At 44.2% G+C, this 24,819-nt stretch overlaps 10 protein-coding genes across 22 annotated transcripts; 5 read left to right on the top strand and 5 right to left on the bottom strand.

Moving 5' to 3' along the window:
• Positions 1–2,315: 2,315 nt before the first annotated feature.
• On the top strand, positions 2,316–4,327 carry LOC108614490 (uncharacterized). Of its 4 annotated transcripts, none has more exons than XM_089467820.1 (3): positions 2,316–2,554; positions 2,948–3,139; positions 3,227–4,327. In XM_089467820.1, the coding sequence occupies exons 1-3, from the start codon at positions 2,476–2,478 to the stop codon at positions 4,102–4,104; spliced, it is 1,149 nt and encodes a 382-aa protein (XP_089323946.1). In that variant the 5' UTR covers positions 2,316–2,475; the 3' UTR covers positions 4,105–4,327. The 4 variants fall into 4 exon arrangements, with proteins under 4 accessions (XP_089323946.1, XP_089323947.1, XP_017864132.1 ...); XM_089467821.1 differs by having other exon boundaries at positions 2,317–2,554; positions 2,969–3,139; XM_018008643.2 differs by having other exon boundaries at positions 2,317–2,554; positions 2,969–3,139; positions 3,212–4,327.
• Positions 4,328–4,335: 8 nt separating this feature from the next.
• Positions 4,336–7,270, bottom strand: ArfGAP3 (ADP-ribosylation factor GTPase activating protein 3). 3 transcript variants are annotated; one of them, XM_089467819.1, is made up of 8 exons: positions 7,199–7,270; positions 7,057–7,124; positions 6,935–6,999; positions 6,541–6,864; positions 6,211–6,363; positions 5,950–6,084; positions 5,068–5,887; positions 4,336–5,003 (listed from the first exon to the last, which is right to left on the bottom strand). In XM_089467819.1, coding segments are annotated over exons 2-8 (1,653 nt in total). In that variant the 5' UTR covers positions 7,058–7,124; positions 7,199–7,270; the 3' UTR covers positions 4,336–4,848. The 3 variants fall into 3 exon arrangements, with proteins under 3 accessions (XP_089323945.1, XP_017864129.1, XP_017864130.1); XM_018008640.2 differs by lacking the exon at positions 7,199–7,270 and having other exon boundaries at positions 6,935–7,076; XM_018008641.2 differs by lacking the exons at positions 6,211–6,363; positions 7,199–7,270 and having other exon boundaries at positions 6,935–7,076.
• Positions 7,261–8,875, top strand: Fdx1 (Adrenodoxin-like protein 1, mitochondrial Ferredoxin 1). 2 transcript variants are annotated; one of them, XM_089467822.1, is made up of 4 exons: positions 7,261–7,401; positions 7,777–8,257; positions 8,348–8,399; positions 8,461–8,875. In XM_089467822.1, exons 2-4 carry the CDS (start codon positions 8,149–8,151, stop codon positions 8,810–8,812), a joined length of 513 nt encoding a protein of 170 aa, XP_089323948.1. In that variant the 5' UTR covers positions 7,261–7,401; positions 7,777–8,148; the 3' UTR covers positions 8,813–8,875. The 2 variants fall into 2 exon arrangements, with proteins under 2 accessions (XP_089323948.1, XP_017862087.1); XM_018006598.2 differs by having other exon boundaries at positions 7,264–7,405.
• On the bottom strand, positions 8,867–11,877 carry LOC108613251 (protein FAM76A). The gene is made up of 6 exons (XM_018006591.2): positions 11,660–11,877; positions 11,178–11,242; positions 11,001–11,114; positions 10,435–10,528; positions 9,718–10,140; positions 8,867–9,647 (listed from the first exon to the last, which is right to left on the bottom strand). The coding sequence occupies exons 1-6, from the start codon at positions 11,744–11,746 to the stop codon at positions 9,255–9,257; spliced, it is 1,176 nt and encodes a 391-aa protein (XP_017862080.1). The 5' UTR covers positions 11,747–11,877; the 3' UTR covers positions 8,867–9,254.
• Positions 11,878–11,913: 36 nt separating this feature from the next.
• On the top strand, positions 11,914–16,448 carry Klp67A (Kinesin-like protein at 67A). The gene is made up of 5 exons (XM_018006587.2): positions 11,914–12,412; positions 12,477–13,572; positions 15,030–15,834; positions 15,901–16,029; positions 16,099–16,448. Exons 1-5 carry the CDS (start codon positions 12,114–12,116, stop codon positions 16,224–16,226), a joined length of 2,457 nt encoding a protein of 818 aa, XP_017862076.1. The 5' UTR covers positions 11,914–12,113; the 3' UTR covers positions 16,227–16,448.
• On the bottom strand, positions 13,623–14,635 carry mRRF1 (mitochondrial ribosome recycling factor 1). The gene has a single exon (XM_018006597.2). The coding sequence runs from the start codon at positions 14,539–14,541 to the stop codon at positions 13,741–13,743; it is 801 nt and encodes a 266-aa protein (XP_017862086.1). The 5' UTR covers positions 14,542–14,635; the 3' UTR covers positions 13,623–13,740.
• Positions 16,412–16,843, bottom strand: LOC108613258 (uncharacterized). The gene has a single exon (XM_018006599.2). The coding sequence runs from the start codon at positions 16,841–16,843 to the stop codon at positions 16,412–16,414; it is 432 nt and encodes a 143-aa protein (XP_017862088.1).
• A 153-nt stretch (positions 16,844–16,996) lies between these two features.
• Pdxk (pyridoxal kinase) lies at positions 16,997–18,462 on the bottom strand. The gene is made up of 3 exons (XM_018006595.2): positions 18,035–18,462; positions 17,873–17,972; positions 16,997–17,809 (listed from the first exon to the last, which is right to left on the bottom strand). The coding sequence occupies exons 1-3, from the start codon at positions 18,125–18,127 to the stop codon at positions 17,094–17,096; spliced, it is 909 nt and encodes a 302-aa protein (XP_017862084.1). The 5' UTR covers positions 18,128–18,462; the 3' UTR covers positions 16,997–17,093.
• Positions 18,463–18,543: 81 nt separating this feature from the next.
• mRpS35 (mitochondrial ribosomal protein S35) lies at positions 18,544–19,801 on the top strand. Its single transcript, XM_018006594.2, has 2 exons — positions 18,544–18,809; positions 18,864–19,801. The coding sequence occupies exons 1-2, from the start codon at positions 18,680–18,682 to the stop codon at positions 19,718–19,720; spliced, it is 987 nt and encodes a 328-aa protein (XP_017862083.1). The 5' UTR covers positions 18,544–18,679; the 3' UTR covers positions 19,721–19,801.
• A 118-nt stretch (positions 19,802–19,919) lies between these two features.
• Pgant6 (Polypeptide N-Acetylgalactosaminyltransferase 6) lies at positions 19,920–23,778 on the top strand. 7 transcript variants are annotated; one of them, XM_018006588.2, is made up of 4 exons: positions 19,920–20,076; positions 21,201–21,969; positions 22,040–22,805; positions 22,873–23,778. In XM_018006588.2, the coding sequence occupies exons 2-4, from the start codon at positions 21,386–21,388 to the stop codon at positions 23,542–23,544; spliced, it is 2,022 nt and encodes a 673-aa protein (XP_017862077.1). In that variant the 5' UTR covers positions 19,920–20,076; positions 21,201–21,385; the 3' UTR covers positions 23,545–23,778. The 7 variants fall into 7 exon arrangements, with proteins under 7 accessions (XP_017862077.1, XP_089323941.1, XP_089323939.1 ...); XM_089467815.1 differs by lacking the exon at positions 19,920–20,076 and adding an exon at positions 20,120–20,198; XM_089467813.1 differs by lacking the exon at positions 19,920–20,076 and adding an exon at positions 20,132–20,281.
• The last annotated feature ends 1,041 nt before the right edge of the window (positions 23,779–24,819 follow it).

The raw sequence follows: 24,819 nt of genomic DNA, 5'->3' as shown, positions 1-24,819 counted from the left end.
ATTTTACTCATTAAAATTAATTTATATATACATTTTTGTATTCAAATTTCTACTCTGATAAGCAAAGTTTTAAATATATAAAAATCGTAAATATTTCAAACTAACAAAAAATTTTAAAATTATTAATAATTAAAAAACCCACTAAACTAGCTCGGCTAATTAATTTTTATACCAAATATACACTGACATTATTTATTATCTATATCTGGCTTGCTTGTGTCAATCCTGCGCCTCTTCAATGAACTGAATTGAAAGAAGCTGACTTTCAATTCGCCGCTTCTACACCTTAATTTGAATTCAATTTACCTGCCAACTTCTACGGAGATCAAGTATACATTAAGTCCATCATTATGCCACCTTAATGTGCGTCCAATATATCCAACAGCCCCATTCAAATGCCAAATGGATCTTCGATCTTCTACCTGCCATGCACCTTTATCTGCCAGGCAGCACCTGGCCAGCACATTTTTGCGAAACTTCCTGAACTGATTGGTTATTCAAGACTTTACAGCTTTCTAATTTCGAATTTTGTTTTATTGCGGCATGCCTAGAATATTCCCCATGTTTAACATATTCCATCAATAAGACCTTTTAATTTATGCATTTATGGATAACTGCACATAGAATAAATTCATTACATGCATGCCAAATTAGTTACGTTTCGAATTACAAATGTCCAAACACATCTTATGATATCTGCGATCTTTTAATATAGCATAGTACATAGTACATAGTACATAGTACATAGTACATAGTAAATAGTACATAGTACATAGTACATAGTACATAGTACATAGTACATAGTACATAGTACATAGTACATAGTACATAGTACATAGTACATAGTACATAGTACATAGTACATAGTACATAGTACATAGTACATAGTACATAGTACATAGTACATAGTACATAGTACATAGTACATAGTACATAGTACATAGTACATAGTACATAGTACATAGTACATAGTACATAGTACATAGTACATAGTACATAGTACATAGTACATAGTACATAGTACATAGTACATAGTACATAGTACATAGTACATAGTACATTGAAAAATCGTACCTAATTGATTATCAAAAGATTTAACTAATATTATTAATATTATTATTAGGTACATAGTACATCTTATTCCTACTCTGAATTAAAAAGTTTAAAATGTATTAAATGATTCTCCTTTAATTATTCACAATAGAAAGTAAATACGTGATCCCCAGAGCCCCTAAGTATCCAAATAGTAGTATGTAGACTTGAGCGTATTTAGTAATATATTTTCCACGAATACAATTTTTTCGCTTATGAGTCCTTGGGACAGACCCACTTATGGCTAGAATAGTCTGGCTCATGCGAGTTAAATTACGGCATTGCGCATGATTAATGCATCCGAAAACTGAGTCTAGCAAAAAATGTGCTGAAGGAGGCCTTCGGCAGAAGACAACAGCCGTTAAGAGCTGTGCCAGGTCTCCCGTCAGAAACGGCTCAATTAATGATGGAATGCACGTCGTGATATCGAAGTGAGGGTAAGTGCAATAATTGACTTTTAAAAGGAAGCAGCTGGCGCCCGGAGGAGGCATGGAGCGTGGCACATAGGACTGATATACAGAGCTGACTGTAACTGAAGCGAATTTTTCAGCCTGCCTGATGAATCATAGAGTTCCATAGTTCCATGCAGGCTTCCTCTTCCGTTATGGTCTCGAGTGCGGCGGACCATCCCGCAGCTTATTAATGCGCTGCGTGTCTTTGGGCTTTAATTGAATTCTCTAAGCGGCTCTCTTTTATCAGCGTATCAACGGCGATAAAGCGCACACGCACCCATAAACCTCGATTTCTTGTGCACGGCTCTACGAAATGACCTTAAAATTAAATTGGCGATTTTTATGGTTACGTCCAACATGTGTGCTTGATATTTGCGTACCTAATTGAGTTAGGATCAATTGAAAATACTTAATGTCTGTGCCTATGTCTGTGCTATGATCGCATGGCCCACAGGTAGGACAGCCAAGCTATCCGTCTGTCCGTCTGTCCGCCCGTTCGTTCGTTCACATTATCATAGGAGAACCGGTCTCCAGCCATACAATTCGATAATCCAAATTCAGCTGAGGCTACCCAATGATCCATCGGGCGGTTCGCACGTTCGGACAACTCGCATCGACTCGGCTCAACTCGATTCCAGCGAGAACACAGTCCGCATATTAAGCAGGGGCGCTGAGGCTCTACATTGGGTATATCCGAGTTTTAGCAACAGCTCATTATGCTCGTTTTGTAGTATTTTTGCGAATCTGGTTTCGTATATAAATCTAACGCGTTCCGCTGAGCTATCATCACTTCTTTGGTGGAAACTTAAGTGTCAAGTTTAGCTCCTGCTGTGATCAGTGCGCGTCTACAATCAAAACCCGTTCAACATCCCCAATTTCGACATATATCAAAGGACTTTTAACACCCGAATTCCCAAACATCAGTCTCAGCATGAAGTTCAGTGTTGCGTTTGCTTTGTTGGTGATCGTCGGCTTTGTGGCCAGCGGCGATGCCTTGCCAGCCAGGAAAAGTGAGTTACCGAAAGTGGAAGAGCTGCAAAGGACAGCGCTTAGAAACGTTTGAAAATAACAGAAACTTGCCTGGGTTCTCTCGATGATAATGGAATAATTGGTTCCTTAATATCGATTAGCATAGACTCCTGCTAAAGTTCCTAAAGTTTCAACATCTTCAAATCATTCTATTTGATACCTTGAAACTATCTATAGAGACCTTAAACTAAATGTATTTCCTTATAGATTAAATCCCTAGTGAAATGCAGCATGTTTAGATTTTAGAAACATTTTCTTATTCGTATTTCGTTTAGCCATTTCATAATGCTCTCGCCACATCGTCTCGTTCCATAAACCCATCCATCAAAAATTCATCCGCTTGCTCTCTTTGTACACTTTCGCTTCCACTGAAGATCGACAATACATCATTCCAGGAATGGTCTACTACCAGCAGCCAGCCGCCGCCGAATGGTACGGATCAGCTCCCCAGCAGAGGATTATGTACATGCAGTATGTGCAGCCAGGCCGCACGCATGCGCGTTCCACTCAGGCTGCCAGTGCCCTTGTGGCTGGCGAAACCGTCGCCACCGGCACCTATCTGAAGGGTAAGCAGGCCATCCCTAGCCCTAACATCCCTTTCCCGACTAACCCGAGCTTTCCCCGTTTGTCTAACAAAGATTGCAATCACGCAGAATCCGATGTGGCAGTCAGCGCCGATGGAATCAGCGCAGAGAGTGCCCAGGCTGATGATGTCCTAAGCGCTGCCGGCGCCAATGGCGCCAGCTCCGTGGCCGAAGCCTATCCCGATGAGGCACCTGTGGTCCAGATCGCCATTGATAGCAGCGACAGCAACGACAACAACGACAACAACGTCAGCAGCGTGAGCAGCGACAGCAGTGAGAAGAGCGACAGCGTCGATGCCGAAGCCCAGCCGGCTGTGGCTGAAAGCGACGATGCCGCCAAGGTGCCCCGTGACTTCAACTTTGCCGCCGAGGAAGCTGCCCCAGCCGTTGAGCAGCCCGCGCCCGAGCCAGCTGTCGCCCAGGTTAACGCTGACGATGATGTGCTGCCCGCTCCAGCTCCAATTGCGCCCGTTGCGCCCGTCGTGCCCGCCAATCGTTATCTGCCCGCCAAGAAGAAGGTGATCGTCGAGCTGGACCAGTCTGCCGAGGATGTTGAGGAAGCCCAGGTGGCCGCCTTCGAGGATGAGGAGGTCGAGAACGCTGTTGCCGATGACGTCGACGAAGATGAGGAGGAGCTGGCCGCTCCCGTGCCCGTGCCCGTCAAGCCTGTGGCCAAGTATCCCGCCCGCGTGCCCAACGCTCGTCGCCCCGTTGCCAAGAAGCCCGTCCCAGTTGCCGACAAGCCAGCGAAGAAGCCCACCGCTCCTCTGCCCGCCGGCACCTTCTTCCCAATTAACTTCGGTGGCACCAGCGGAGGCGCCATTGCCATTGCCAACTCCTTCAGCACCGGCGAGGGCGGCTCAGCCACCTCGCATGCCATCGCCTACGGCTCACCTGATGCCGTTCGCGCTCGCGTCCGCCCCAATCCCAGCAAGCGTCGTCACTAATCTGCTGCTGCCATAACTGCCCACATGCTCCATGACTGACGCTCAGCCCCACTGCGACGCCACTTGAATTCTTACCACCAATTCTTGCTAATGCATCGCCTGGTGCAACGATCTTTAACTTGAGTCCGCGCCGAGTCTGTAATCAAAGAACTTTTTAACTATTAGCCAAATTGTAAACCTTCTGAGCGCATTTCAATAAAACTTCTTTCTGTTAATACAACAATGCTACAGTTTTGATTAGCTAGCGGAAAGACATTTTCGCCACAGGCAATGCATTTCCAATTTATTTCAAATATTACCTTCTTTCTCTTCTTTTCTATGTATGTATAAAACGAAAATCAAACCTAATTTGGAACCAATTTAAAGGTTAATAAACGATAAATGCTCCATATAAAAATAAGAAAATAATGAACAAAATTTCATAAAAAACAGCAGCTATCATTTCGACTTATGAGCTAATGCTTGTTCCACAATTTCGATATAATGGGTTTAATTAACTTTGCTTATAATTCGGCGGATAATGCACTAAATCTGCGATGCATGCATCTGTAATATGGATTTTGAAGACACTACGTTTAACATCAAGGTTTGCTTCTTCTGCTGACAAGAACCTTTGAACTGATCAACGCCACTCAGCTGTTGACTTGGAATTATTTATAACTTTTAGGTCTATTACTAAGTTGGAGTGATTTATATATAAAAACGTATTGATTAACTCCGAATGGTAATGGCGCTGTCGCTCTATCAGTAACCATATTTGTCTTGCAGTGACGACATGACATCGTTGGCCAAGTTGCTCAGTCGGCCGGCCACCTTGTGCACGCCCTGACGCACGCTCTCCTTCACATCGTCCAGATCCGGTGCATTAAAATTCACGCCAGTCGAATAGCCACCACTGCCTGTAAATGACAAAGTATTTGTATTTAAAAGGGACCATATTTCTGAATTTCTAACATCACTTACCACGATTGCTACCGCCTGGGGTACCATCCCCGAAGTAGTCGGAGGAAGATATTGCACGCGATCCCTGGAAACGATTTAGATTGGCGCTGATGTCTGCCGCGGATTGTTCATTCGCAAAGTACTGATCGGAGCCAAAGCCCTTGGAGTTGCCGAACTTTTGCTGTGCAATGACAGGGTCATTGGGGTTAATGCCTTTGCTTTTGCTCTTGCTGGAAGCTGCTGCAGTGCTCCGTGGATTGGGCTTGTCGTAATCACTGCTGGCCGCAAACATGGACGTGATGTTGCTATGCGTTGTTCCAATAGGTTCAATTGTCTCGTAGCCCAAGGCATCCAACTCGAATTTGTCCAATTTGCTGGCGCTATTGGAGCTCTCCTTCTTATCGCCACCGCCGCCGTACAAATTAAGCGAATGATCATTAAAGAAATTATCATTCTCCAGGGCAGCCAGCTTGCTTTGGGAGCTGACTTTGGGGGCAGCTGACTGCTGAATGGTTTCCATGTCGCTTAAAGCGGAGTGGGCCACGTCAGAGCCCCTCAAGTTAAAGCCCATGCCCAGCCGCTCCATTTGCTTGGCCTTGGCGGGATCGATGCTCTTTAGCTTAGCTTCCTCTCGTGTCTTTTGAAGCGACAAATCTTGATATGCCAACCGCATGCTAGCTACAGTTTCCAGCTCCTCCTCTGCGGTTTGTGGCTTCTCATTGGATCCGGCTGAAGCTGCTGCCGTTTTACTCTCATTGGCAGCATTGGCGCGCGCCTCAATGTCCGCAAAGTTCGTGGTTACCTTCGTTGCACCCAGCCCTCCGACCTTGCGCGCGCCCAGCTAAAAGTCAAGACCCAGATCGTAAGTGATCTGATTTCGATTTGCTATCCCAATTTACTTACTGCTCCCTTTTTCGGCTGTATCTTGCGCACGCCAATGGACGAGGGAACCGCTGCAGGAGCGACGACCGCATTGAGTAGATCGACGCTGGGCTCGCCAGTTGAAACGGTAGGACCAGCAGCAGGCTTGGCGTCCAACTGCAAGCAATAATAGCAAGGATTAGTAATCTTCTAGGATTGCTCATAAGCAATCAGTACTTAGAAATCAACTTTAACATTAACTTCAAATGTAGCAAGGAACGCATGTGACTTTGTTGGCTTTACCTTCACGTTGCTGGCCGCGTTGCTAACGTTATTGTTCTCCAAGTGCGCATTGGCGTTGTTGTTATTGCATTGGGCAAAGAAGTCCTCCTCCTCCTGGTCCTCCCTGCCGGCCTCGTTGCCCTCGTTCTTATCCGCTGCAGGGTCCAAGTGTAGCTGTACGTGTGTTTATGTGAATGTGCGGGAACAGAGAACAAAATACATACAAGTAAAGCGCAAGCGAGAGCAAACCAAGTGTTAGTCGGATTCAGTGTTTAAAAAAGTCAAGCTCAAAGAGTAAACAAAGTAAATAAAGCAAAAAGGCGAACGAAAAGAGGGCAACGAGCTGCTTACCTTGGTGCCGTGCACCTTCATCGCCTGCTGAGCAAGTGCCGCCAGCTTGTCCCGGTAGAGCTGGGCCGCCCTCGAGTTGTATTTAATTTGGGCGTCACTGCTGGTGCAGTTGTGGGCGCGGAAAAATTGAGCAGCGTTCGCATTGCCACCCAGCTGCATTTGCCGCAGTTGCAACCACGTCCAGTTGGTGTCCAGGTTGGTGCTCCGCACAAAGGTCAAGTGCACGCCGAGATTGCGATGCACAGCGGAGCAGTCGATGCATATGAAAATGCCGTACGTGACAGAGGACCATGTAGGTGCCTTCGTGGCACAATCGAAGCATGACTGTATGGAAAACAAAAGCGATGAAATATTAAAATCAATGTCTGAACATTACACTGAAACCAAATCCTACCTTATTAGCTGGTAGCGCCCGCAGGCGACTGAATACGGCCTCGATTTCCTGTTTCGTGGGTCCCACTGCATTGTTTGACATGGTATTATTCGTGGCTACGCTGCACCAATTTACCTTATTACTTTATTATGGATTGTAAATTGTTTTCGTGGCTGGCTTCGCCTGTGCCTGCGCCTGATGTTTTATTGCTCTGCAATTACAGTCAGCAGTTATGCTTTTTGGCAGTTAAAGCTGAACGTGGATTAGTTGTTGTACGAAGCTTACAGAAAACTCTTGAAATTTAGATCAAGTGCATTTAAAAACTTTTTTATTTTTGTTTTTGGCCTAGTGTTCAGAATTTTGACGTGTGTTTTTCATTCCAGTCTCTTCCACGTTCACGTTAGAGATGAGCACTTCACACTTACACTTACAGAGTCACAAGTTGCAAATCACGATTGAGTGATAATCTTTTTTAACAGTCGCCGCGAGTAAGTAAGTTGCGCAAATATCAGCACACATCACCCATATCTATAAATTAATAAATTAATACAATTTCAAATTCAGCTCATCTCAAAATTATTAACATATAATTCATTTTCAGTATTAATCTTAGGATATTATAATTAATGCACAAAAGTATTAACACTTAAAACAATTATTAAGTTCTCATCACTGCAATTTGCACACCTCGCTCAATTTTCAATCGTTTGAAATATCTAAGATTGTCATATATTCGATATACATCATTATCGATAGATAAGAACTATTATATTCTGTTACTCATTTGACACTGCTATACATTTTTTTTTCCTTAAATACTTTAATTTATATATAAATAAACAAATACAAATTGTTTCCAACAGCAGCTGTCGAATCCTCATACCTACCATATCTATTGCTAAAGTCCCTATACTTAAACTGGGTTTATAGACGAAGAAATTGTCGCTTTATGGAGGAACTAAGTGTCCCGGCATGCTGACTTCAAATACAGAACACCTGAGTTATGTTAAGGAACAGCTGATTTGTTATGAGCTATTAAATGTTGGAAGTTTCTTAATCTAGCCAGTTATTGTCTAGCCAAATTTGTTAATTGAATCCGTGCTTTTGTATTAAACGCCATAAATCAACTTACTTTCTACCTTTGTAAGAGCTTAAAAATGGTGGTAAAAACTGTCAATAATAGTTAAAATTCTTGGGTGACCACAGCTATACATATGTAATTCGTAACCTACAAAATGTTTTGTTTACTTTTGCGCCAAACGCGTAATTTCCGTAAATTAGTTTTTAAGCAAGTTTTAAATTCACACGTTTATACAGTCAGCAATGCATTGCATACAACAAGACGTAAGTGGTTCGTCTCAGCATTGATAACAGCTGCTATTGGTAATAGTTTGAGCAGATTATGAAATTATATTTGTCTCGATTTGCTTGCAGTGCTACGACACGGCGAATATGAATGGAAAGATCCCAAGTCGCCGGACGAAATGTAAGTAATTGGCAACGGGAATGCTTGTATTTATGTTGCAGTAATATTTTGCCTGCTGTAGCGTCAACATAACATACGTTGACAAGGACGGCAAACGCACCAAGGTTCAGGGAAAGGTGGGCGACAACGTTCTCTATCTGGCGCACCGGCACGGCATTGAGATGGAGGGCGCCTGTGAGGCGTCTCTAGCCTGCACAACGTGCCATGTGTATGTGAAAAACGACTATCTCGAAAAGCTGAACGAGGCAGACGAAAAGGAAGATGACCTGCTGGACATGGCGCCCTTTCTGCGAGAGAACTCCCGCCTCGGCTGTCAAATAGTACTCGAAAAGAGCATGGAGGGCATGGAACTGGAGCTGCCCAAGGCAACACGTAATTTCTACGTGGATGGGCACAAGCCGAAACCACATTAGTCGAACGTTGTTTATTATCGTTATCGTATGTCGAGAGAGTCAAATAAAAGAGTATTTTGAGTAGCTTTCTCGTCCCCAATTTGTATATATTTCGTTAAGTTTGTAAACAATGGATTCTTCTTCGAGTTTTGTTTCATCTGGCAAATTAAACTAAAAATTTTGTAAGTTGAGCCTATATAATTACATTTTCTAATCGGTGATTCCCATGGAGGAAAGCAGAACAAGAATAGAATAGATGAAAGAGAACAATTTGAGTGGGGAAATGTGTAGACATAAAAATGGTAGGAAACAATATTGTAATAATTATGTTACAATTAAAATTATATGCGTAATAGTCTAAATGTGTATAGCGACAAACTAAAAATCATTACAACAAAGACACGGCAATGCAGAGTGATTGCGACAGTGTGTGTGAATGATGCTCGTTGGGTTAACTGTGCGTTCAGTTCGAAGAGGGACTGCTGGAGGCGGAGCGTGAATGCACGCTGCCACGCTCCTGGTCACTGCGCTCCTCATCGCGGTCGAGACTCTTCTCATCCTTGTCCAGATCACGCTCTGGTTCGCGCTTGCTCTGCTTCTCGGGCGCGGCAGCGACAATCTCTTCTTTGGGAGACAAATTCTCACGTTTCACTGCTTCCTTTTCAGCCTTGGCGCCGCCGCCGCCGCCGCCGCTCTTCTTGTTGGTGTTCTTCTTCATGACGGCTATTTCTTTCAAAAGGCTAGCTACTTTGCGATTCAAGTTATCTACTTTCATGTCATGCAGTCGCTCGACCTCTTTCAGTCTGTTGCGCATCTCGTTTTCCTTCTCGAAGTTCTTGCCCTTCAGCTCTGTCAGCTGAAAATTGTAGATAAATTCGGCAATTAAAAAGCTGAAATCAAGTATTTTAATGATGATCGTCACTCACCTGCTTGTCCTTCTCGAGCAGTTCTTTGTCCTTTTGATTCAAGCGCTTCTCCAGACTGGCGATGCGCTCCTTTAGATATGTAATGGCCACCACGTGATCCGATGAGTTTGTGTCTACTGTGATCGCAGCTGGTGCGGCGATTGTACCATTGCCGCCATTGCCGCGCGATATCTTGTCGGGCAGATCCAGGCCTGCGCCGCTGACTGATGTCACACCACTGGAATTCACGTTGCCAGCTCCTTTGGAAATGTCGCCGCCGCGTGTTGCCTTCTTGGCAGATGCGTGGCTCTCTCTGTGCGCCGTCGATGAGGACTTCTCGTGTGGCCGCTTTTTGGACATGGATATTCGTCCCTCTTGCTGGGCCTTCAACAGAGCGCGTTTGTAGGCGCAGGTACATAGCCAGCAGAGGACTTTGCCATTGACCTGCAATGAGGCAAACAATTGCACGTTTTTTAATATTAAACACAATTATGCTAACTTAAATATTTAGCCCTACACACTCCTATGAACGCAATACAATATCACTAGGCTCTCATGACTGCCACACGACAGGTGCATCTAGTTGTATCTGTACAATGGAACATGCTTAGTAGAGCAACATACATCGAGTCGACTTAAAATTAAAATTTTTTCTTTCAATTTGTGTTTAACAAGGTAAGACTAAAATATAAGCAATCCTTGATGTTGGCTCTGCTGAGCTCTGTTTTTCTCGCTGACCTTTTTGTTCTCGTCGCGCCTGTCAAAGGCTGATCGCAGCTTGCACTCGTCGCACTGTGTCGGGGGTCCGTACTTTGCCTCGTAGCTGGCGCATCTATTTGCAGTTTGCAGTTTGCAGTTAGTTTGATATTTGGTTTGGTTAAAGTGTATATCATTTTGTTTGGCACACACACGTGGAGCAGAAAAGAGAAGAGAGAAAAATGTTTTGCGTTCATAAGAGACGTTTTCGTTTCTAATTTGTTCGATTTGCTACTTGAAGACAAAATATAGACTCTAAGGCAGGGCAAACGCGCATTAGTTAATGTACTTTGAAGGCACAATTAGTTGGGTAGAAGTGGGCGATATATATCAATATAAACATGTTTTATACTGAATGTATATTCATACTCTTCGTAACGTGGGTTGTATGTGATTATCAACTTGAATTTGATACGAGCATTTGCATTCTATATATTGTGCATTCAAATTACAGCGGCTGCCACGTTGCTCGTGAAAATACTTCATTTTTTACTCTTTTATTTGAGACTAGGCATCAGCTTACTACATGCAATTTAATGTCAACATACCTCATGCATTTGGAGCTGCCAAAGGCAGCGACGATTTTGCAGCACTCGCAGGCACTGGGCTTGCCGTATTTATTCAGATAGTGTTCGCATTTTTTACAGGCACTCTGTGATTTGCTGTAAAAACAAACAAAAACAAATAGCAGAGACATGCAGCATGGGTGAATCGATTCTACTTACGAGGCGGAGGGGAATTCCGAGCGGCAGTAAGTACATTTAACGACTGAGGTAGAACCACGGCATACCTGCGAAAATTTAAGGATCATCGTAAATTACATGAATTGCAAGTAGTGGGGCGACGAGTCGATTTCGTTTGCAAATAATGTCAGCTTGTAGCAGGAGCCGGACACACTACAGCCTTTCTAACTTCGAATTTTATCTGTCACAGGTGTCGCCGCCATCGCTGCTGATGCCGATGATACAGGGTCAAAGCAAGCGCAGCAAGCAGTTCTGCTTCCTCTTGCTGTTCATTTTCACTTTTAATGCGCAGCAAGAATTTTCGCAAGCAAGCAAGCGTCATTTTTATTTTGTTAGTGCCAAAAACAATGGCCCACGTACACATGCTATGCTTTTGCCACAATGCGTACACACACATTCGAAAAGCTGTTTGTTTGTTGCAATTTGCCTTTAAAAATTTTAACTTGATATTTTTTGATGTTCACCTTGCATAGCTGCTGGCCCGAGGATAATTCTTCGTATGGGTGCCGCGAAAAGCATTTGGAGCATGCGAATAATACTTTTGAACTCATTTTTATATTTGTGTTTTATTTTTCTTTGTGCTAGTTTTTCTTTCTTTTTGTACAAATTATTTTTAATATGCGCTTAAGAAAACGACGCAAACAGTGTCACCACAAAGATAAAATGAAAATAAATGCTCGCTTCATGAGCATCAAAGTGACAACACTCGCGCAAAATATATCTATCGATGATCAATTTATCGAATGCAAAGCAACCCTCTAAATACAGCTCAATTCAACTCGGAAAGAGAGAAAGACGCCTCAAAGCAAAATTCAAACAAATCAAAAAAACGTCCAATTCAGGCTGTACCAAATCAAAAATTAAATACAAATACAAAGAGAAACAATAAGCAAAAAGTGTAACCGAATAGTTTAAAACATGCCTGAACCAACAAATATTAAAGTAATAGTGCGAGTGCGCCCATACAATCAGCGGGAAAAGGAACAGAATCAAAGATGCATAATAAAAGTGATGGACGGATCTTCATTGTTGTTCGACCCAGATGAGGAGGACGATGAATTCTTTTACCAAGGTGCCAAGCAGCAGTACAGAGACATCTCAAAGCGCACAAACAAAAAACTAACCATGGAATTCGATCGTGTCTATGATACGGATCACACAAACGAAAACTTGTTCCAGGAGTGTACAGCGCCGCTGGTCGATGCAGTGCTCGATGGGTAAGTGTAGAAGTGCACCTGCATCTGAACTTTGAATTTGAATGGCAACATGTGTACATCGCAGGTACAATTGCTCGGTGTTTGTCTATGGCGCGACGGGTGCGGGAAAGACGTTCACAATGTTGGGCTGTGAGAACTGCCCTGGGCTCACGTTCCTAACCATGCGCGATCTCTTTGAAAAAATACAGAGTCAAAACGCTACTCGCAAATTCGACGTAGGCGTCAGCTATCTGGAAGTGTATAACGAGCAGGTTATGAACCTGCTCACAAAAACAGGTCCCTTAAAACTGCGCGAGGACGCAAATGGCGTGGTCGTAAGTGGATTAGTACTGAAGCCCATTTACAGCGCAGAGGAGCTGCTGCACATGCTCACTATAGGAAACGCAAACCGCACCCAACATCCGACAGATGCCAACGCAGAGAGTTCGCGGTCGCACGCCATTTTTCAGGTTCACATACGCATCACGGAATTAAATACTGGCACCAAGCGCAGTGTGAAGCTTTCCATGATTGACTTGGCAGGCAGTGAACGAGCTGCTAGCACCAAGGGCCTTGGTATGCGTTTCAAGGAGGGCGCCAGTATCAACAAGAGCCTCTTGGCGCTGGGAAATTGCATCAATAAGCTGGCCGATGGGCTGAAGCACATACCCTATCGGGACTCAAACTTGACTAGGATCCTAAAGGACTCCCTCGGCGGCAATTGCCGTACTCTGATGATAGCTAATGTGTCCATGAGTTCGCTCACCTATGAAGACACCTACAACACCCTAAAGTACGCCAGTCGCGCCAAGAAGATACGTTCCGTGCTGCGCCAGAACGTGCTCAAATCGAATCTGCCCAAGGAGTTCTATGTGAAGAAGGTCACCGAGCTGATGGCCGAGCAGGAACGTTTGCTGCAGCACAATAAAGGTCTGGAGGCCAAAGTGGCACAGCTGGAGCGCTCCGCCAGCAGCAGTAGCAGTTTCGGAGGATTCGACATGCAGGAGCTCAAGCCTTGGTACAGCCGCATCGATGCTGTATACACTTCTGTGATCAAGCTGCAGCAGTGCGTCATTGGCCTCAGAAGCAAGATTCAGACCCTCAGCTATCGACAAACACTGAAGAAGGACTTTGAGCAGCTGAGGAAAGCTGTGACGCAGGATCAACGGCTGATACAAGAGGTGCGTATTATTAAAGATCGACTACAATTCTCATGGCTTATCTTCTACTATTTAACGCTTAAGACTCGCTGTATTTCTGATAAGCTTAGCTTACGTTTCAATAGGCAGTAACATTTGTAGTGTGGGCTCAATAATATTCTAGTTAAATCCAATATCAGTCTAGGGGCATCAGGTCTCCCCAGTTAACTCCTTCTGCTTGCTGACGAGCAGCTTGTCCGCCTCTGCAATGTATTTGTCCGCAATGGCCGTGACCTGGGCTTGGGCCGCAAACACGTCGTCTTTGGCAACGTCTGTTTGCTTCTTGAGCTTGCGGATTTGTGCGTTCTGTATGTCCCGTATGGCGTCGCGGTACTTGATGAACAACGCTTTCGCATTCTTGGACAGCAGCTCGCGATGCTCCTTGGTCACCTTGGGTATGGGTATGAAGAGAGTGGTGCCGTCTTGCTGCGGATTCAGATTCATGCCGCTCTTCTCAATGGCGCGCAGCACGTCTGGTATGGTCTGTGGGAACGCAATCATGTTGACTATTATAGTCTTTGGATTCTTGCGCGATATCTGGGCCAGCTCCTGCAGCTCGTGCTCGGCGCCGTCTACTTTGATGCGTAGCGTGTCGATGGCGCCGCTCGTGGAGCGCAGTGACAGATTCTTAATGAAATCCTCCTTCATTTGCAGGACAGACTTTTCCATCTGGGCATTCAGGCTATCCAGGTTGATCAGTTCACGCAGCTGTTGCTCATTTATCTCAACCTTGGCAGGTTTACCCTTGCCGCCCTTTTCCTTCTTCCTGTCCTTGCCTTTTGCATAACTGCGCGCCTGCTGCAGCCCCAACACAGATGCCGCGCCGTTTCCTGCTAACGGCTGGATCTGCTGCCGCTGTTGCTGCAGATGTGTAAAAGCGCCTGTTGCCTGACGAATCGGTGTTAACCTAACGGTTAACGCCCGTAAATGCAGTCCCGTCTTGGCGAGCATTTTTTATTATTTACAATATTGCGATTTGCACATTAAATACCATGCAAAGCTGCCAACTTGCTTAAAGCTCAATTCACTCCGCTGGCGGTGCTGCCAACGTAATTTAAAAAAGCAATGTATGCTGGTAAAAAATGCTGGTCTGTCTTGTTTTCTAATTTCTAACGCTTTAGATAAATGTCCCATAGTTCGATTTGAAATTGATTTTCTTATATTAATTATTTACTATATACAATTTTTTGTACCAATTATTAAGAGAGTTGATTAATCTTAGTTTTTTCCTATTTATTTTATGTTATGGTCATTATAATTAGTATATATGTACATATGTATTTGTTTATTTTTTTAAAACTAATTTATGGTCGGTTAACATTGAGAGCGTATTTAAATAATTGTTAAATTTTTATTTATTTTGAATTATTTTTTCAATTATTGAGCAACCTTTTTATTTATTTTTATTATAATTATATTTTATTTATATTATTTTGCAGGACTTTAAATTATTCACAGACTACATGACGGCACTAAACGCTAGAAATCAAAAATATACTGATGAGCTGCCTCATTGGCGCAGCAAACTCGAGATGGCTTGCTTAAATCTGAAAAGGCTGAAGGTCGAGGTGAAGGAGTCGAAATATCACCAAATCTTGAGCATTTACCTAAGCAACAAAGATCTGGAGGTGCAACTCTCCAAGCAGCAGATAAACTGCAGTCATTTAACCAGTATTAACAATGAACAAGCCGAAAATGCGAGCCTTCTACGCAAATCCATATCCATGATGTGCGATGTCCTGCATCAGCTGTACAACCGTTTGGAGGAGACACAGAAACTGACGCCAGAAATACAAGGTGTATACGAACGACTTGAGCGAAGGATGCATTTCACAGCATCCGAAACAGAGTTGTCGGCGCACGACTTGGAGCTTGATGCGCTTCTCGCCGAGCAGCAGCAGGAGAATGAGTCACCATCAGCAATGACCAACAGCGCCAAGAAGCGCAGTCGCGACCGGCGCTACACGCACACGCTAACCAATAGCGAGTTTGTTCTTCACCTGGGCGTGGACAGCTTTGAAGATACGGACTCCGACACGGACAGTGGAGAGGACGGGCAGCAGGCCTTTAAGAAGCCACGCAATCTAGACGTCACTCAAGTCATTTCCGGCAACATGAACTCCCGCAAGGCTTTGACGGCGACTGTCACCAAGTCTCGACCCTTGGTCAACCAACGCATGGTGTCGGATTTGCTGTCGGATCAAAATGTCTGCGGATCTGCAGACAGGGACAAAGTGAAACAAGGTTAGCTTCGGATCCAAGTGAAAATAGGGCTGCAATCTTATCCTACCCTTCTGCTCCTTCTTTCAGCTCTGCTCAAGTCTAACAAGTTTACAACTCAAGGATTGCAGCGCACATGCGCGGCTGCGATACAGAAAGAGAATTTAAAGTTCCCATCGAACTGCGTGCGGAAAAGTCCGCGTGCGCTGATTGCAAAGAGTGAGTCAGAAATCCAAAAATAGATCTAGAATTTGACTTAATAAATATTCTCTATTATGTTTGATACAGCTCTCGCCGGCTCCTCGACGACGGCGCGCAAACCCATTTCTCGTCTGGCCGGCACCATTGGCTCGGGCGTCAAGGAGGCGCCGGTGGTAAGAATAAATCGGGCTGCCTCGTTTCGCGTAAAGAAATAATTGATCTTAATTGCACTGTGTTAAGCGTTTATTTTCAATTTCGGTTTCTTTACGCAAGTTCAACGATTTTAATTTACTGCTTTTAGTTCTGTAAAAACCCTAAATAATCACTATAATATATATTATGTAAATTTAAATCAATTTTTTTATAAGCTGTACGTAAACCTGTGAGAAAGGCTTCAAGTTTAGAAATACAATGTCGATTCCTTGTCCCCACCTAAATTGTGTCTATCGCTCCGGTAAATATCGCCTGCGTGCCATGGGCCAACTCGGTAAGATGGACCCAGACCTAGTAATCCCAGCAGCATGCAGAGAAGAGCGCCTAGATTAAGACCCAGCAGCATGAGACCCGGTCCAATTGGCGCCGCGAGTGCTCCGCCCGTACTAGAGCCTAGCCAATTACTTGGCTGACCGCCAAAGCCGGCATAGGCCAAGCGCCGCCAAGGCTGCTGCTCACTGGCAGCTACATCAGTTGGAGCAGGTCCCATGTCTTGATCCTTTCGCTTGCTCTCGGCCAACAGAGTGTAGCGTGGTGAATAGGCTTTGTCCGTTGCATCGTGTGCATTGCTGGCGCAGGCCACGGCGCAGCAGACTGCAAGGAGAATGAGCAACTGCATGACGTCAACTGTTTGACTACTTGAGAGCCATATCTAGTATTTATAGTGGAGCACGAGCACTGCTCGTGTCGTAGTTCAGTGATTCTTTTGAGATGTCACCAGAGTAAACAAACGTGGCATCTATCAAGTATGCACAATAAAAAACTTGTTGAGTCGGCTGTAAGGGCATTATTATTCTGGTATGTATATTTGGATTAGATAAGTATTGTTCATTGTATTGTCCGTTTGGTTGAGTGCGCACTGTGCTGCTCTAGTTGAGGCGTTGGGCTTTGAGCACCACCTTCGGGTGTTCGATCTCTGATTTGCTTTGAATGAGTTTTAGCTCTCGCTCCCAGGCCTGAACAGATCCACTGGACCGTTGCCTGGGCATCTGCTCGACTGTGCGCCTGATCACGGCCTGCAGGGTGGCAATGGTCTTTTCGAACGCTTCGGTGACATCGCCGCTGGCATGGCTGTGAGCCAGAAAGAGCGAGGCAAAGAGATCACCGGTGCCAGTGAAAAACAGATCCTTGTCGCCTTGCTTGGGTATATCGATAGCCAGCCGTGGCCCATTTATCTGGCTCAGGAAGGCGCGCAGAATGCCCGGCTGACCCAAGTCGCTACTGGAGATGACAACCGTCTTTATTTTGCGCTCATGGAACCAATCCATCGCCTCCCACACAGCCGCCTCGCTGCGAACCTCCTTGCCAGTGAGCAGCTCGACTTCGTACTGGTTGGGCGTCACGATGTCAGCCAAGGGAATGATCTCATCCCGATACACGGGCAGCAGCTCTTTGGGCACGTACATGCTGCCATTGTCGCCCATGACGGGATCACATACATAGATCAGATCGGGATTTGCTATGCGGATCCTTCGAAGAATCTCTCCAACTTGACGCAGAAACAAGGGATTGCCAATGTAGCCCGTCAGTAAATGGGAATAGTGACCCAGCAACTTATTCTCCTCCAGACCCTCGAATATGTTCGCTACACAGCAAGCAAATTGTTGAAATAAGACTGCATTATTAATGTTTGTAAACAACTACTGACCCAATTCTTTTTCAGTGGATATTGGACCCTTGAAGCAATTATAGCCCGTGTGATTCGAGAACTGAACGGAATTCAGCGGATCTACATCGAAGCCGAGAAGCTAAAGTAGGCAAAATGAATATGCAAATATACTATAGATTTAACAGTGTATGCGTCACCCACCTGGAGGGGAAAGGTAGCCACCTTATTGCCCACATAGCCGTGCACTACGTGACTTTGAATGGAGAGCACCCGTTTGACACCTGTCGTAGTCATTTTGTGATTGTGAGACTTTTACTCTGTAAGAACTCAAATATCAGTGCAATAACGGCGCTACTATAACCGGCTAGTCGTCTAATAAGCAACTAAACCAAACTGATTTATTTGCTTGCTCACAGAGTCGCGAGATACAAGCGACTGTTGCTTGGCTTATCATCAGGCAGCAGCATTAATGCGTTGATAAGTGATAGACTGTAATGGCCAATGAGGAATATGCGATGCGATAGCAGTAAAACAATACTACCAAGCTCTTTGGTGTTTATATTTGTCTCATATTACTAAACGGTTGGGAAGCATTTGACCTTGGGCTACAATCAAACTGTTAATTGCATATATGTATATTTGCCCATTCCCCACTCTTGTTTCCTATATACTCTCTCATTACACCTCGTATGTACTTGGTATCGATACCAAAACAGCTGATGTGTTGGCTATTGTGGTGAATGTCGGCTCGCAGTCGCATGGTTTACGTAAACTTTATTTCTTAAGTTTTCTATAAAAACTGGCAATTGGCTGGTTCTTATTATATTGAAAAAACTTAAAATAACCATGGCAACTAATTTAGTGCGATTGCTCGAGAGTAGCCTACGAAGCAACAATGCCGGCGTAGCTCAACGCACTCTGCGGGTATTCAGCAGCCAGCAGCAGCAATCGGAGCATTCGGTGGAAGACGATGAGGGTAAGCCGAATAAATGGTAAACAATCATATGAATGAACTTACTTGTGCTTGCAGAATTCCGGGTGCTCAATCTACGTACTGTCAAACAACAGGCACGCAGGCGGGTAATAAAGAAGGAGGTGGTACCGCCTCCGCGGACAACGCATATGCCTGTAGATCAAGATTGGACAGCTGTCTGGTCGGGCCCCCGTTCTTTTCACCCTGCCAGCGTGCCGCTGCCTTTGCGCCAAGGCTACACGGAGCGAGGAGCAGCTGCTCCCTCAAAATACGCGAATGCGGAGCTAATGAAAATACCAAATTTCTTGCATTTGACGCCACCGGCCATTCGGCAGCAATGCGAGGCAATTAAAAAGTTTTGTACCCCGTGGCCGAAGGGCCTAGAATCAGAAGCCACCTGGAAGGCTGTCTTTCCCGTAGAAGTCGTCACTACGGACTATTGCCACAGTCTGCCGACAATACGGCATCCTGAGGCTCGTCGTGTCACAATTACGCTGAAACTATCGGACTTAAAGTTCGATGCTCATGCTAAGGACAAATTTCTACGTCTCGTGGGCGATCGGTACAACCAAGAGACTGGAGTACTAACGTTTGTCGCTGATCGCTGTCCGACGCGCAAACAGAATTACGACTACGCTTTGTACTTGCTGACGGCATGTTACCACGAGTCATTCATTACGGAGCCATGGGAAGCTAGCAAGTCAGAGGCCGACATGGAGGTCTATCTCTTTGAACGGAATAAGGCAAAGCTTTCGGCTGAAGCAATTCTCAATTGGAATGCAACTGGAGAAAAGCAAGCACCCAGTGCTACCTATGCTGACAGCGTGGAGAAGCTGATAAACGAGGGCGAAAATGAGTACAACATAGCCAAATATAAGGAGGAAGTGCTGAAAATGTTGAAAATAGCTAATTAGTAAGCACCAAACCACAATTATTAAATTACTGTAGCAAGGTGTACCACGCTTTACAAGAATAAACAAAATAGTAATCGAAAACATTTAGTATAGTTGATTGTTGATTGTTGTTGCCGGTGAATCGCGATTCGCGAGCATGCGGCAGCTGATTTGGGTGGCAGCGCGTCGTGGTGAATAGCAAAAGAACAGCTCGCATTCAAGAAGCAGCAGCAATTGTTGGTGCAAATAGAAGAAGACATACATATTTAGTGGACGTGGAAGGAATCTGTTGTATAAATTGGTAGCCAACTTGAACTTGGGCTTTTTAATAAAAAATCAACAATCAGTGGCATTCTCCCAATGGCGAAAGTTGACAGGTAACAGAAAAACTTATCATTTGACAAACAACAAAAAACAAAGCAAAACAAACGGAAAAAGTAAACAAAATTCTCTTGTTAAATTCATTCAAACGTTGGGCAATTTGGTGCATTTTATCTACGTGCCTTCAATTACTTTCACTTTAAAATAACGGAAGTGGCCTGCCATTTGGAACTTATCTTAACTAAGCAACTATTTTCGACTGTCAGTCAAAAATGTCAACGTTGTCGTTGTCGTTGTCGACGTCGCGACGACGCGTCGTTGTTGCCGCTTATCAGTGAAATGTTTTGTTTGCTTTTGCTTTTTGTGTAATTGTCTCGCATCATAGTAGAACCCACCCACACACACACACATGAGTGCATGAGCGTCGGGCATATTTCGAGAACCTCGAGCGGTGCCGTCTTCTCAGTTCTCTATAACATTCGCAGTGAACAGAAGTAGGCTGAATAAAAGATTCTGTAAGTCTAGTAGGGTTTTTAACTATGCCTATATGATGTGCATTGTGTATGTGGAGTAGTAGTGCTAGAACTTCAAGTAATTGTAGTAGTGGCATTAATAATAGTGTTACAGAAGCAGTAGGAGATTCAATTAGTTACAGTAATAGTAGTAATATTGAATTAGTTGTAGCATTTGAAATAGTAGCAGAACTACTAGTCTTAAGGAGGAACTAGAAGCAGGAGAATTTAAGGTAGGCGTAAAAGTGGAACATTCTAATAGTATTAGTTGTACTAGAAATATACTACTCCTAATATAAGTAATATTTGATGTGCCTCACGTTATTGGGTTTGCATCAGAGACCTTCACAGATGTGTTCTTGACATGTTATGAAGTAGAGCTTGGGCTAGAAGGCCAGTCCCATGGCTCATAGTCGCTGTCGAAGCATAAAAACTGTATATACATTTATGATAAACCGCGTAGAACGTTAAAGCTAATGAAAATTCCGTGTTTTAATAAACCTGTTTCGAATGAGCTAAATTTGTGCTAAAATTCGGCTTTCTTGTGCTGTTCTGCAGACAAAAATAAACCAATATTTATTTTTATCTATTCCACACTGTGCTCATATTTCGTATGTATGTATGTAGCATTTTATTCTACGTGTTCTTTCGTTGCTCTAATCTTTCAGCTGGTAGTCAAAACCGAGCGTGCGGAACCAACAAAAACAACAGCTGAGCTAACACACAGAACATTCTTCAGTTCGCCTTGCCCATGAGTTTCCGTGTTAGCATCAGTTCCAGCAGTGGATCGCAGGCAGCGTAGCCAGCCACGTATCCATCCGTAGTGAAGGAAAAAACATAATCTTCTAGCAGAATGCGTCGGCCGAATATCAAATGGATTATCAAGTCGTCGTTTTTGGCGTTGCTCTCGCTGATGCTCTTCCTGCTCATCACGAGCTGGATTTCGTCTACGCCGTACACGAATAAGCCGATACATCATGGCATCCAACCGGAGCCCTTGAAGCCAGGAGCAAGGGTCGCCGAGGAACGTCTGGAAGCAGCGAGAGATGTCCAATTGCCTGAGCCAAATCATAAAAAGAAAATCATTGAGCCGAAGGACGAATTAGTGGCGGAGCTTGAAAAGGGGGACGATGCAGAGGATGAGGCAGACCAGTCCAATCTCGAGGAAGTCGATGCAAAGCACAAAGCAAAAGAAAACGGCGACCTTCAGGTGGCAGCACCCGACGACAATCTGATCAAGAGAGACTGGCATGATTACACGGCAATAGAGCGTGACAGAAAGCGCGTTGGCATCGGCGAGCAGGGCGTGGCGGCGAAGCTGGAAGACGAGAGTCAGCGGGAATATGAGAGGACCCTCTCGCTCGAGAACGGCTTCAACGCGCTGCTCTCCGACTCCATATCTGTGAATCGCTCCGTTCCTGACATACGGCATAAGGAGTGGGTACCAATTCAGTGTTTGATTCACCTTTTGCTCTCGTTTCTAACTCGCCCTTCTCTTCGCTAACAGCTGCCGCAAGAAGTTGTATCTCAGCAAGCTTCCTACGGTGTCCGTAATCATCATCTTTTACAATGAATATATGTCTGTGCTCATGCGGTCCGTGCACAGTCTAATCAACCGATCGCCACCGGAGCTGCTCAAGGAGATCATCCTCGTGGACGACTTCAGCGACCGTGACTATCTCTTCAAGCCGCTGGAGGATTACATTGCCCAGCATTTTACCAAAGTGCGCATCGTGCGGCTGCCACGACGGACGGGCTTGATCGGTGCGCGCTCTGCGGGTGCCCGGAACGCCACTGCCGAAGTGCTCATATTCCTGGACTCGCACGTCGAGGCCAACTACAATTGGCTTCCACCATTGCTGGAGCCAATTGCTCAAAACAAGCGCACCGCCGTCTGCCCCTTCATTGACGTGATTGACCACAGTAATTTTAACTACCGAGCCCAAGATGAAGGCGCGCGTGGCGCCTTCGACTGGGACTTTTTCTACAAACGTCTGCCGCTGCTCCCCGAGGATCTGAAACATCCAGCGGAGCCGTTCAAGAGTCCTGTCATGGCGGGCGGCCTCTTTGCCATTTCCGCCGAGTTCTTCTGGGAGCTGGGGGGCTACGATGAGGGACTGGACATTTGGGGCGGTGAGCAGTACGAGCTGAGCTTCAAAATCTGGATGTGTGGTGGGCAGATGTACGATGCGCCCTGCTCCCGAATAGGCCACATATATCGCGGCCCACGCAATCACGTGTCGAATCCACGCGGAGGCGACTATTTGCACAAAGTGAGTAATTGAATAACTCTTATCAGCTACCAGTTGCAGTCTATAAGATATGATGTTCCATAAATAGAACTACAAGCGCGTGGCCGAGGTCTGGATGGACGAATACAAGCAGTACTTGTACAACGGCGCAGATGGCATCTACGAGCGTATAGACGCAGGTGATCTAACGGCACAAAAGGCCATACGGACGAAGCTCAAGTGCAAATCGTTCAAGTGGTTCATGGAGAATGTGGCCTTTGACTTGATAAAGAACTATCCGCCCATCGACCCGCCCGACTACGCCAGTGGCGCCATCCAGAATGTGGGCGACCCCACGTTGTGCGTGGATACGCTTAGCAAGCCACGCCACAATCGGGTAGGCATATACTCGTGCGCCCGAAATCTGGTGAAGCCACAGCGCACGCAGTACTGGTCGCTCAGCTGGAAGCGGGACTTGCGGCTGCACCGCAAGAAGGACTGCCTCGACGTCCAGATATGGGATGCCAACGCGCCCGTTTGGCTGTGGGACTGCCACGGGCAGCAAGGCAATCAGTACTGGTACTACGACTACCGCACCAAGCTGATCAAGCACGGCAAAGAGGGCAAGCGGTGCATGGAGCTCCTGCCGGACACAGAGGAGCTAGTAGTCAACGCTTGCAATGAGAAGAACCGCTTAATGCAGTGGAACTTCGGGTTCGTCAACAAAACCGCACTGGACAACTACGACGTAGACTTAGAGCTGAAGCTCGACATGTTTTAAGACGCGCTCGAGCCACTTGCCATGTACTTAATAATGAAATTGTAAAGTCTAATTTTGATTGTGGTGTAGTTGTGTGTACATAAGTATTCGCATAGGCCTATCTATATACATATTCTAGATCGTAAGCAGGATTGCCCCAAGTTGTCTTCGCACATTCCATTGTCAGTTGCTAGTTAACATACATACATACATATGTAGATACATACAATGCAATAAATGTGACTATAAATTAAACGTCGGCAACGATTTGTGTTTAACTTTGTTTGTCGTTTTATTTAATATTAATATCTGTTTGCTTTTCAATACGCGTACTTTTAAATAAATATAATTTTTTGTTTCATTTCGTATTCTTTATATAAGTTTTTATTTGTTTTGCTTTTTTTTTTTTTCTTTCTTTCTCTTTTTCTCGTATGCTCTTATTCATTTGCATATTTATTTATCGTTTTACAATATGTATCATCATCATCGTTATCATCATGATTAGCTCCCATCTCAATATCTTCATCTTACATACTTTTTGTTTAGATCTTTTACGTGCATTGGGTTTCTAGTGTTTCATTCTGTTGACATTTCATTAAAATTAATATACGCCAATATTTCGAGTATATATTTTATAAACATATATATATATATATATATATAGTATATATGTATGTGTGTGTGTATCTTTCATTTCCCATAAATAACAAAAAGTAAAAAACAAACACTTTGTAAACTCGTTTATAAATTAATAATGGCAAAATGTTGGATTTCCTTTTATTTTGAAAATTATATAAAAAGCATTTACAAACTATAATAGTTGTTGGCTTGCATAATCATTTAATCAATTATCAATTATCATAATTTATATTTATATTTATAAACATTTAAATATTTATCAAAACATGTTTTTTCTTGTTGCTCAAAAGTCTTCTTCGCTGCCTTACATTTACATACATACGTTTTACATTTATGATTCTCTCTGTTTCGTCTTCATAATTTCAAATTATAAGCATAAGTATACATATATTTATATAATATATTAATAACCATTTCTTGTGCAAAATAATTTCTTCTTCATCTTCTTCTTCTTGTTTTTGTTTAGACTAATTTGATTTGAAATTCAGTTGCGCTGCCATTTGCTTTCCTTCTTTTGCTTTTTGTTTTTATTTTTGGATGGATGTAAATTAATTAATTGAGTTAGCTTTTTACAACAATTCATGCGTGAAATGAATAAGCAAATATATTTTGTCCTTTAGTTAATTATAGTTGTTGTTGTGTACTTAATACTTGCTT

The sequence above is a fragment of the Drosophila arizonae genome, chromosome 4 (genome assembly GCF_054131065.1).
Source record: "Drosophila arizonae isolate 15081-1271.41 chromosome 4, UAZ_ARI_1.0, whole genome shotgun sequence".
Taxonomy (NCBI): Eukaryota; Metazoa; Arthropoda; class Insecta; order Diptera; family Drosophilidae; genus Drosophila; species Drosophila arizonae.
Note: the sequence above shows the minus strand (reverse complement) of the source record. Positions and strands in the feature narration are given on the sequence as shown.

Excerpts from the sequence above, each read along its gene's own strand:
- LOC108614490 (XM_018008642.2), top strand. The coding sequence starts at position 2,476 with ATGAAGTTCAGTGTTGCGTTTGCTTTGTTGGTGATCGTCGGCTTTGTG. Across the intron at positions 2,555-2,947 it reads TGCCTTGCCAGCCAGGAAAA|ATCGACAATACATCATTCCA; the intron begins GTGAGTTACCGA and ends CTTCCACTGAAG. Across the intron at positions 3,140-3,211 it reads CACCGGCACCTATCTGAAGG|ATTGCAATCACGCAGAATCC; the intron begins GTAAGCAGGCCA and ends TGTCTAACAAAG.
- ArfGAP3 (XM_018008640.2), bottom strand. The coding sequence starts at position 7,015 with ATGTCAAACAATGCAGTGGGACCCACGAAACAGGAAATCGAGGCCGTA. Across the intron at positions 6,085-6,210 it reads ACGCGGCCAGCAACGTGAAG|TTGGACGCCAAGCCTGCTGC; the intron begins GTAAAGCCAACA and ends TATTGCTTGCAG. Across the intron at positions 5,004-5,067 it reads CCCAGGCGGTAGCAATCGTG|GCAGTGGTGGCTATTCGACT; the intron begins GTAAGTGATGTT and ends TGTCATTTACAG.
- Fdx1 (XM_089467822.1), top strand. The coding sequence starts at position 8,149 with ATGTTTTGTTTACTTTTGCGCCAAACGCGTAATTTCCGTAAATTAGTT. Across the intron at positions 8,258-8,347 it reads TGCATTGCATACAACAAGAC|TGCTACGACACGGCGAATAT; the intron begins GTAAGTGGTTCG and ends ATTTGCTTGCAG. Across the intron at positions 8,400-8,460 it reads CCCAAGTCGCCGGACGAAAT|CGTCAACATAACATACGTTG; the intron begins GTAAGTAATTGG and ends TGCCTGCTGTAG.
- LOC108613251 (XM_018006591.2), bottom strand. The coding sequence starts at position 11,746 with ATGAGTTCAAAAGTATTATTCGCATGCTCCAAATGCTTTTCGCGGCAC. Across the intron at positions 11,115-11,177 it reads TCGGAATTCCCCTCCGCCTC|CAAATCACAGAGTGCCTGTA; the intron begins GTAAGTAGAATC and ends TTGTTTTTACAG. Across the intron at positions 9,648-9,717 it reads TGCTCGAGAAGGACAAGCAG|CTGACAGAGCTGAAGGGCAA; the intron begins GTGAGTGACGAT and ends TACAATTTTCAG.
- Klp67A (XM_018006587.2), top strand. The coding sequence starts at position 12,114 with ATGCCTGAACCAACAAATATTAAAGTAATAGTGCGAGTGCGCCCATAC. Across the intron at positions 12,413-12,476 it reads GTCGATGCAGTGCTCGATGG|GTACAATTGCTCGGTGTTTG; the intron begins GTAAGTGTAGAA and ends TGTACATCGCAG. Across the intron at positions 13,573-15,029 it reads ATCAACGGCTGATACAAGAG|GACTTTAAATTATTCACAGA; the intron begins GTGCGTATTATT and ends ATTATTTTGCAG.
- mRRF1 (XM_018006597.2), bottom strand. The coding sequence starts at position 14,541 with ATGCTCGCCAAGACGGGACTGCATTTACGGGCGTTAACCGTTAGGTTA.
- LOC108613258 (XM_018006599.2), bottom strand. The coding sequence starts at position 16,843 with ATGCAGTTGCTCATTCTCCTTGCAGTCTGCTGCGCCGTGGCCTGCGCC.
- Pdxk (XM_018006595.2), bottom strand. The coding sequence starts at position 18,127 with ATGACTACGACAGGTGTCAAACGGGTGCTCTCCATTCAAAGTCACGTA. Across the intron at positions 17,973-18,034 it reads TGGCTACCTTTCCCCTCCAG|CTTCTCGGCTTCGATGTAGA; the intron begins GTGGGTGACGCA and ends TGCCTACTTTAG. Across the intron at positions 17,810-17,872 it reads ATCCACTGAAAAAGAATTGG|CGAACATATTCGAGGGTCTG; the intron begins GTCAGTAGTTGT and ends CTTGCTGTGTAG.
- mRpS35 (XM_018006594.2), top strand. The coding sequence starts at position 18,680 with ATGGCAACTAATTTAGTGCGATTGCTCGAGAGTAGCCTACGAAGCAAC. Across the intron at positions 18,810-18,863 it reads TTCGGTGGAAGACGATGAGG|AATTCCGGGTGCTCAATCTA; the intron begins GTAAGCCGAATA and ends TTGTGCTTGCAG.
- Pgant6 (XM_018006588.2), top strand. The coding sequence starts at position 21,386 with ATGCGTCGGCCGAATATCAAATGGATTATCAAGTCGTCGTTTTTGGCG. Across the intron at positions 21,970-22,039 it reads CCTGACATACGGCATAAGGA|CTGCCGCAAGAAGTTGTATC; the intron begins GTGGGTACCAAT and ends CTTCGCTAACAG. Across the intron at positions 22,806-22,872 it reads GAGGCGACTATTTGCACAAA|AACTACAAGCGCGTGGCCGA; the intron begins GTGAGTAATTGA and ends TTCCATAAATAG.